The following is a 9,929-nucleotide window of genomic DNA, read 5'->3' as shown; positions in this document are numbered from 1 at the left end:
TGATGAGGAGGATGATGATGAAAATGATTTTTTTAGCTGCTTATACCTTCTTGTGACAGTCAACACACATCTTGAAGAGCAGAAGGTTCTTAATTGCTTGTGCAGTGAGCCAAGTTAATGCAGCTAGTGCGAGGAGTGCTATGATGAACTATAAAGGCTTTTTCAATATTTTTTCTCTTAAAAAATAAATGCATGCACATGCAGCCTTCTGTATATAACTTATATCACATTTCAGCTTGAATTAATTTGCCAAAAGATTATGCTCAATATTAATATTTATATATATATATATATATATATATATATATATATATATATATATATATATATATATATATATATATATATATATATATATATATATATATATATATATATATATATATATATATATATATATATATTATATATATATATATATATATATATATATATATATATATATATATATATATATATATATATATATATTATACTCAAAGGACAGATTATACATTCACCAGACCAATATAATATAAATATTTAGTAAATCAAATTGTTTCTTTAAAGAGGTGGACTAATTATGGAAGGAAGAACTTTTCATATGTTAATCATTTGCATCAATTACCTTTTGGTGTGGTGATAAAGAGGTACAAAATATGATTTCCATAAAAGACATAACAACTAAAATAAATAATCTCTTATTCTAATGTTTACAACTGCTTCCTTTGGAGTGAATGATCAAGAAATGATAACATCCATCAACAAGTCTCCAGCAGCTAATCACCAAGAGTTATGATATTTATTAAAATTTGATCAGTTTTCATTATCATCTTAAACCCTTTATACTGTGTCCAATACAATGTCTAAAGCCTGACGATTCATATCGCATGATGGTCCTCTCAATCAGTCATATTATGGTTCAAATAATGACTTCTTTTAATCACTATGATTTTGTCTTTAAACATATTGCTCATTAATTATAATACTGTTATGCATAATATGCTTACTGGAGCATAACAGTCTTAAATACAAGGTTTTAACTGACCAGAAAGAAGCATTTCAAGACACATTACAATAAAGGTCCTGGCAGTACAGTATATTCAGAGGACCAATATCCCCCTTTCCATAAGGTTATCACTCTTCAGGAATGTGGCATTACACACCACAAAATAACCTATTACTGTATATATCAAAACAAACTTCAATAAACACATATATTCTGTGAATTAGAAACAACTAATATATATGATTGACAAAATGTGGTGAAAAAAAAAATAGTAAATGTCAAATTTCCTGAAGAAGAGCATAACACTCAAAACTGTAAAAGTCGAGATATGTCATTGGAGTCAGCTGTAAAAATGATAATGACCTCAGTGTGCCAGAAAAGATCATCATCCATTGTAAGTTTGTTGACTTCTGGATTGTTTGTTGTAGATAATTTTGAAATCTCAGAGGTGAAGCTGGTACAGCATCAAACATAAAAGAGACGAACCTTTGATGTTGACACCAACAAGTCATCATCAAAAAATTTTGTCTCTATTATAACATTTCCACTGAAAAAAGAAGTTAATATCAGAAAAAAAGCCACAGATATATGGCACCTTAATTACACAAAAATATATCCGCACAGTACATGTACGTGTTTCATGATAGTGCACTGACATGATTACTGTCTATATTTCAAATATACTGTATGTATTAACATTACAGGCTACCTGACCATACAGGAAGAGAACAATACTGTATAGTACAGTATTTACAAACACGTATTTCATACTTTGGTCCTCACCTTAACACCTGTGCAGGCATCATCTGGGATTCTGGAGCAGCCTCAATCAAGCTCTGCCATGTGTTTGTTGAGTTGGGAATTACTATACCAAATTCAAAAAACCATTCTTCAAGCATTCTATCCTGAAATCAAATAACCCTGTTAGCATACACAGAATACATTTTTATGAGGAGTAAATGATATAATGACAAAACCTTAAATAGTATACAGTTAATTTGATTCTACAAAGATGCAGATATAGACAAAAAAAAGTCCTCAATGGGAGGGCAACTGATGTTGGTTTCAGGGGAGAAATAAATCACAAAGTCTGAGTTGGATATACTGCTGCTACTGCTTGCATGGTTTGGACGTAATGTACTTGTCTCAACTGTACTAATTGTTACCTTAAAGTACACTCGTTGCTCGAGCCTGAACTTTTCCATGGAGTGGACAGAAGAGAAGGAAATTTCTCGTGAGATGGCTCGGCATTTGAGGATTTTCCTAGGAACTCGAGCTTCATGTTCTACGTCTGGGTTGGTGCTGCAAAAGGATTTGGAATATTATTCTTGGTTTGACAGACAACTTGCTTTTCTTCATTTTGTTTAGGAAGTAACCAAACACTAACATACAGTATACTACAGGTATACCCCAAATCTGCCGATTCGCATAACCGACAATACATATAGGGGAAATACCCACGAGTTTTGTTGATACCCCAGAGATCCTGTCACCACATGTCTTCAGCCCCTCTACTTGGAGGTTCCTTTGAAATGTTGTCAACTTGACAACAACTGACTAAGAGGCAGGTTGACATCTTCATGTAGGGATAAATTACCTGCCCCTGATATAGGTCACTATTCCTGGTACACTGAAGACAAGCGGCCTGTTGAGGGACCTCCCTGGTTAAACAGGTATGGGAAGGAGGGGTGTTGCTGCACCTGACAAATTCCCATCTAGGTGTTCCTTTCAAAATATTAGATTGTCTGCCAGGCAAATGGACATGAAAAATAACTTCCCCAGCCTACAGCCTGGACACGGTTGGGCTACTGGGCACTGCTGATCTACACAGCCTGCTTCAAAACAGGTAAAAGACAGTACATACTGTACAGTAATGTACTGCAGATAAAAAAACTTACAAATCATCTGTGCCCTGCCAGAGAACTTTGCCGCTGTCTGCATCTCGAAGGTTCATCCAATTGCTGTAGTGAGTGTGTTAAGGATGTAACTAAATATGAAATAGCACAAAAAAAATATATTTTTTTATCCATTTAAGTACGGTAACATACATAACATACTCTCTAATCAAATGTAACATAACTTTTAAGTGTTCATGTGTATGGACAGGAAAACACTGGGAAATATTTGTGTGTATCGCCAAACTAACACTGTGAAAATTGGAAATTATTCTTGTCCATTTCTGGGATATTCTAAATGTTAGAAAGAAGTACTGTAGTCATCATCAATAAAAAGAAAATCTAGAAATGCTGTATATTTGCGAGTATAAAATGGAATAATTAATATTTATGAACATTTCCTGCTCCTGTATTAACAATTAAATCACAAACAAGCATGGTGTCATTGTCAGATGGGGGGAACGAGTGTTTTTAGTTACGAAAAAAATAAGGAAAAAACTAAGGATACTACTTGATTGTAATGTAAATACGTAGTGCAATTTCTTCACATGAATTGGGTAGTGTTTAAGTAGGATATAAGTTTTCTCACACAAAGATTTTCTGTTAAGTAACTGATTAACCTGGACCACTGTCACTAAATGTTATAGAAAAAAAATATGGGTAAAGACAAGAAAATCCAGTCCTGTACTGTGAACACGTGAAAGTCCAGTACAGTACAGCATTGACAAATCCAGTCAAGGGAATAACATATGCTATACAATGACCAGCAAAATTTATTTCAAGATTTCCAACATGTACAGTCCCCCCAAATACAGTAGTATTGTTAGATTTTCCGTCGCTACAATTTGAAACGTGAGATGAAATGCTTTGATATGATTCCCATTGCATGATCATAAGTTGGTGTGCCTGCTCGCCATATCAGCAACAGCTAGAGATTGGGGTAGGATTGGGGGAAGAGGGTCATCCTTGTATGGTATATGTACTAGATACTTCAATGTAACAAGAAATCAATTAAGCTATACCGTATCAATGTACAATGATGATTTGTTTTAATTTGCTTGAGCATGTCGAGATGTGGCATATTTACTGCAAGCCTCAATATAAGTTTTGCCTAACCAATCAATTAAAGTCAAGTAAATAAAACTTGAACTAAAACACAAAGTTTTGTTTTACCTTTTGGGTACATATTCCCACCTATCACTTTATTTACCTGACTTACACTTGCTATAGTGAACACATGCACATTTTCATCCTCAATTATATACATACATGTACAGTACAGTATTATAGCCATTTATTTTTTAGTTCCCAATTAATGTACAGTATTATTCGAACTCTGTGTGACACCTGTAACTGACTGGTAAAATACTAAATCTATATATCCTAACATTAAAGTATTGTTAATATTGTACTGTAATTTACAACATGTCCCTGTGAGAAGGAGCATCTTTTGGCAAAAATTCTATAGGAATAATTTATTTCTTACCCATTCAATACAATACCCAAAAGAAATATGGAGAAATTGTAACTTTCCTACTTTGTTTTTCATATACTGTATATATATATATATATTTTTTTTTATCCTGAACATGAATCTGTCATTCTCAACTGTTTACCTGAGCATTATGAGCATTAAAAGACAGACAAATAATCATTTCATGTCCATAAATGCTTTTGTTCCATACTCATGAAAAAACAGAGCAACTTTTTAACATTTTGGTATTGACTATTATAAATTCTTTTTTGTACAGTATTAATAATACAGTAAACCGTCATCAACCATGCATTCCATTTATCCACAGTTTTCACTCTGTATATTGTACCATTTCACCAACCACAGCATTTAGTTTTATGTGTTCATGGATTAGTGCTGTGTCTCTATCCCTCCGCAGTCTAATCTATTGCTGTGCACAATGACCCACCTCCCACCACTGCTCTCTCGGTGTTGTGATCTCGCAGTGTGCTGATGTAATGTACTGCTCCAAATTCTCTCACTTATTTTCTATTGTAATAACAATAAATTTGCCCTTAACTATTGCCCCTAATTGCTCATTGAGTGTTAGTGATAAAGGTGAGAAGGGAAAGGAACATAATAATATTAGAAAAGAAAGTTTACTTGCTTGATAGACTAGCAAGTGGTGAGAATATATCATCAGTGGGGTGTGCTATGGGTCTCTGCCCACCTCTTCCTTGTAGCAACCACCTTTCTCTCCACATCACTGTCCTCAATACTGTAAAGCTAAATACCACCTTACTGTAAAATTTATATTACTACTTTATTTAAATTAAGCTACTTTATATTACTGTAAATGTATTTGACTCAAATTTAATTAGATGTACAATATAGGTACTGTTTAATAAAGGAACAGGCAACTTAATTAGGCTTTGACAAATGTTATCCATGGCTGTGTAACCTAACCTCCTATTTTCCATAAATCATTAGTCTTGCCAACCACGGTGTTTTTCAGGAACCTGACCCCGCTGTTGGCGAAGGACTACTGTACAGAACAGTATATAAAACAAAAATAACAAGGTTTCACAGCAATTTCTTTATTATTAGTTTGGAGATTTTGTACTGGGTAGAATTTCACACAAACATTATCTTATCAATCCATCATACACACGACAACAGACCGAGGATTTTTTGAAAACAAGGTAAACAAACGAAACCTACCTAGCCTAACATACCTATCCTAGGGTGGAAGTGCATTATTATTTCAGGTTAGGTTGTTAGGTCAAGTAAGTAAGAGTGTGTTCTGGGAAGTGTTCAGTTGTTGAGCATTAAAATTGATCCGTGGTAAGCTTGCCAATAGTTAAACTGGAAAAATGGCATCAAAGTATGAACAGACTTTTTATTCTTAAAATAATATATATAAACATAATGAATTTCTTTTTAGGAATGATGAAATTCCTCCCACCTTTTCTGGATATTTCATAGGCAAGAAAAAACTTTCTTCTAGTATAAAGATTTTTCCCCTAAATTTGTTCTGGTTAGGATTCATTAAAGGTCAACCACGGAACTCTATATTGATTTGAATATAAGGAGACAGAGATTAAAATTTATAAATACTTTGCTCTAATATTTTTCTGATCTTTTCATTTGCAGGTTTCTTATCCCGGGCACCTGTTAAAGTATTACACTGTAAAATTTTCTGTAATACCTACTGTAATTAGGTTATGTTAGGTTTGGTTTTGTCAGTGTTGTTTGTATTTTAACTGCACAATTTCCATATACTACTGTACTTCAAAGCCCTGCCCACTTTGTGTGATCAAAAGTGATTTTTTTAAGTGAAATAGAAAAGTGAAAAACTTGAAAAATATACATTTCTGATGAAAATGATGAAGATAATTCTTATATTTCTTGTTTTCCATATCAAAATCAATAGAGAGTTTCATGGTTGACTTTTATCAAATCTGTACCTTTGTTCCACTTCAAAGGGCCTTTTAAACTATTACCAAAACATTAACTGGAATTCTTCATTGGATCAGACAAAGTGTACAGTATCTGTATATTGAAATCATAACAACATAAGAAAATAAGGAGTCTGCAATAGGCCGATTGGCCTGTGCATGGCAGCTCCTGTCGAAAGTTACTACCACTCTCTATCATCCATGAATCTATCTAGTCTCCTTTTAAAACTTTCCAGCGTTTCAGCACTTACTACAAAGTTGCTAAGCTTGTTCCACTCGTCCACCACCCTATTTGTGAACCAGTTCCTTCCTATCTCCCTCCTAAACCTAAACTTATCCAACTTAAATCCGTTGCTATGAGTCCTATCCTGCTCGGATATTATAAGAACTTTATCTATATCCCCTTTACTGATTCCTTTCACCCACTTAAATACTTCTATCATATCTCCCCGCACTCTTCGTCTTTCTAGGGACTGCAAGTTTAGTCTCTTTAACCTACAATGTCTTGATATGCAAGGTTTCTAAGTCCCGGAATAATTTTCGTCATTCTTCGCTGCACCGACTCCAGTGAATTGATATCCATTCTATAATAGGGGCACCAGAACTGAACCGCATAATCGAGGTGCGGCCTGACTAGCGCAAGATATAGTTGCAATAAGACCTCTGCACTCTTATTACATACACTTCTAAATATAAAACCTAATACTCTGTTTGCCTTATTTCGATCATTTACGCACTGTTTTCTAGGCCGTAGGTCAGGGCTTACAAGTACCCCTAAGTCTCTTTCACAAGTCGAATCCTCTAGGTTGATGTTGTTAAGGCTGTATACATTGAGAGTATTTGTTCTTCCAATATTCAGTATGCTGCACTTGCTGGTGTTGAATTTCATTTGCCATTTTTCTGACCACTCCCACAGTTTATTTAAATCCACCTGTAGTGCATTTGCATCCTGCCCTGAATTAATCTGCCGCTCTATTTTGGTGTCATCCGCAAACTTGCTTTATATTTACACATTTATTGTTAATCTAAATTCACTGAACCCTATTCCAGTGGGAAAGAAGTACTGTACAGTATATTGTAAAAACAGCTTTGGCTTATTAAAGAATCAACACGTATGCTTTGGCATCTGCATATTTGGCATATTGACAAATATTATGCAATATGCACTGGTTCCTTCTTACTAATATCAAACATAATTCAGTGACGGGTTTTGTCAATTGGCTGAAACTCCAAAGGCATCGGGGCCACAGCCTACTGGCCATTTTCTTTGTATACTTTTACTTTAAACCTCTTTACCTCTGATCAGTTATTATAACTTTATTTTATAATACTGTATTTGGCCAATCAGCACGAGTGGTGATATGATGTCATAGTCGTGCACGCCAATCAGCGTGAGTGCCGATGTGACGTAATACTCGTGCACTAATCAGTGTTCACGGCCAGTTGGACGATGGCGTGTGTGTGTGTGAGATGGATGTACATTGGCTGACTGCTGCATTACTCAGTGCATTTTGGACAATGAAGCAGCAGCTGTTGTCAATTTTAGGGCTCGCTGTGTTTTTGTTTTACCTGTAAGGTGTCCGAGATGTAATTCAGTATTAATACTGTGTAGATCACCATGTATGGTACAGTACTGTGATAATAGACGGACACTTATGAAGACACCACTTCCTCATTCAAGTCGCATCACTCTATCCTGTATCTCTTAAGGTAAGTTTCTTACACACGAGGGGTTAGGTTAAGTAGGTAGGTGAGGTGAGATTAGGTCAGGTTTTTTAATTTTTTTTTTTTAGGTTTATACACTGTTTGACCTTCCACCTTTTTTTTTTTTTCAATATCTCAACTACTGCTCATTTCCAACGGAAAGGAAGGTCAAATTTGTATTTAACACAATAATTTACACTATAAAAACCCATTTCCAAAAGTCAATTAGGTGGTGGCAACTTCTAAATATTGACCAGGCAGATCTCATTGAAACATTCAAAACCATGAAAGGGACAGAAAATATGAACCTGGGATATTCCTTTCTGATGTCATGCACCACAAGTATAAGAAATCCATTACACACGTGTAAAGATGCATATATAAAAAGTGGATGAAAACACTGGATGCGAAAATAGATAAGGGTAATTATTGATGACTGACCTGCCGGCGAATTTTAATAGAAAACGATTATATAAACACCACAATTTCACTGTGTTTTATAGTAGACACTGTCGTAGCTTATGTTAAAAGGTGATTATTTATAATTTTAACCTAACCTAACCTGAGTTGAGAAAAAACCAAGTGGCAGAACCTAACCATAGAAACCTACCTAACCTTACCTAACTTCCTAGCAATATATATATATATATATATATATTAAAATTCGTTAGATACCCGAAACGATAACTTTACCCTCACTGATGAAAATATAGTAAGAAAATAAACATCAAAACTAATAATGCTTCGGCGGGCCAGTCGTTAATATTAACCTAGAAAAGTATCAGAGCTTAATTGTAGGACATGTAGATGTGGCGATAAATGGAGCCACACATGATATGTCCAATGTTGGAAAATACTATAAACATGGCCAAAAAGAACACATTTTACAGCGGCCTAGAACCAACCAAACAATACCTTTACAAAGCTACTTTAATACTGGTACACTGCTTAAGGTTTGGCTTGATTGTTTTCATGGAAATACTAAGTGAATATAATATCTAACAATTCCAATCATAATTTTCCTGGTAACATTGGCCACCTTGCTTCACGCATAAGTGTGTTTACAGCGTCACCCCTAGCAACCAGACCTCTGCCTCACTTCCATCACGACTTTAACCACAAAAAACACAACCATCAGTTTGGTAAAGGATACATTTTAAACCCTTGTAAAATATCTTCAGATCTCGATGGCATTTTGATTTGAAGAAGAACACTAGCGAGGGAGGAATGTAAAAGTTGGACGACAAGTTGTACTCCACCGTGTCCCTCACAGTCTCATCCTCGACTGACCTACAGAACGAGTCTTCCAGTTGGTCCGGATTGTCTATTTACTTCAATAAATACTATAATATTGCCAAGATTAGAACAGGGATGAACTTCTGTATATCCCGTAATTCATCTAATTAGATATCATTAATTGATATTATAGCGAACTGACTTATAACTTTTTAATTTATTTTCAGACCTCTGTAAACCATCATAGAATGTTAATCTAATCGTTTCTCAAAAGTCTACACATTCCTATGAAAATAAAAACACATAGGTGAGTAACACGGACAGGATACTATATTGATTATTTCACAGATGACCTTTCTTAAGTATTAGCAATCTCCAGGAGGTCGATTGGTTATTATGTAGATATCTGGCGTCCCACTTACACATTGATCCCTACCAGAAATCCACATTCTTCCTCTTTATTATAATTGACATTATTGTTAATTTCATCACTACAGTCTTATTATTACTATTATCATTGTTGTTGTTATTACAACTAGCTAGCGTAGTAGTATAGTCTGTATCGACATACGCACAATTATAGAGTATAGTGAGCCTGACCAGTACTAGAGAGTATGCCACGAGGGTACTACGCCTATTTACTCAAAGATATTTGGACCCGGGAACGATCGACAAAGACTCGACACGCATGAAAG

General features: G+C 34.8%; 1 protein-coding gene across 1 annotated transcript; it reads right to left on the bottom strand.

The window, feature by feature from the left end:
* Positions 1 to 1,247: 1,247 nt before the first annotated feature.
* On the bottom strand, positions 1,248 to 9,304 carry LOC121871176 (retinal rod rhodopsin-sensitive cGMP 3',5'-cyclic phosphodiesterase subunit delta-like). The gene is made up of 5 exons (XM_042373337.1): positions 9,152 to 9,304; positions 2,887 to 2,949; positions 2,155 to 2,290; positions 1,772 to 1,893; positions 1,248 to 1,535 (listed from the first exon to the last, which is right to left on the bottom strand). The coding sequence occupies exons 1-5, from the start codon at positions 9,190 to 9,192 to the stop codon at positions 1,454 to 1,456; spliced, it is 444 nt and encodes a 147-aa protein (XP_042229271.1). The 5' UTR covers positions 9,193 to 9,304; the 3' UTR covers positions 1,248 to 1,453.
* Positions 9,305 to 9,929: the final 625 nt, after the last annotated feature.

Source organism: Homarus americanus, unplaced genomic scaffold (assembly GCF_018991925.1).
Source record: "Homarus americanus isolate GMGI-L3 unplaced genomic scaffold, GMGI_Hamer_2.0 scaffold40565, whole genome shotgun sequence".
Classification (NCBI taxonomy): domain Eukaryota; kingdom Metazoa; phylum Arthropoda; class Malacostraca; order Decapoda; family Nephropidae; genus Homarus; species Homarus americanus.
This window is presented reverse-complemented; position numbering and strand designations above follow the sequence as displayed.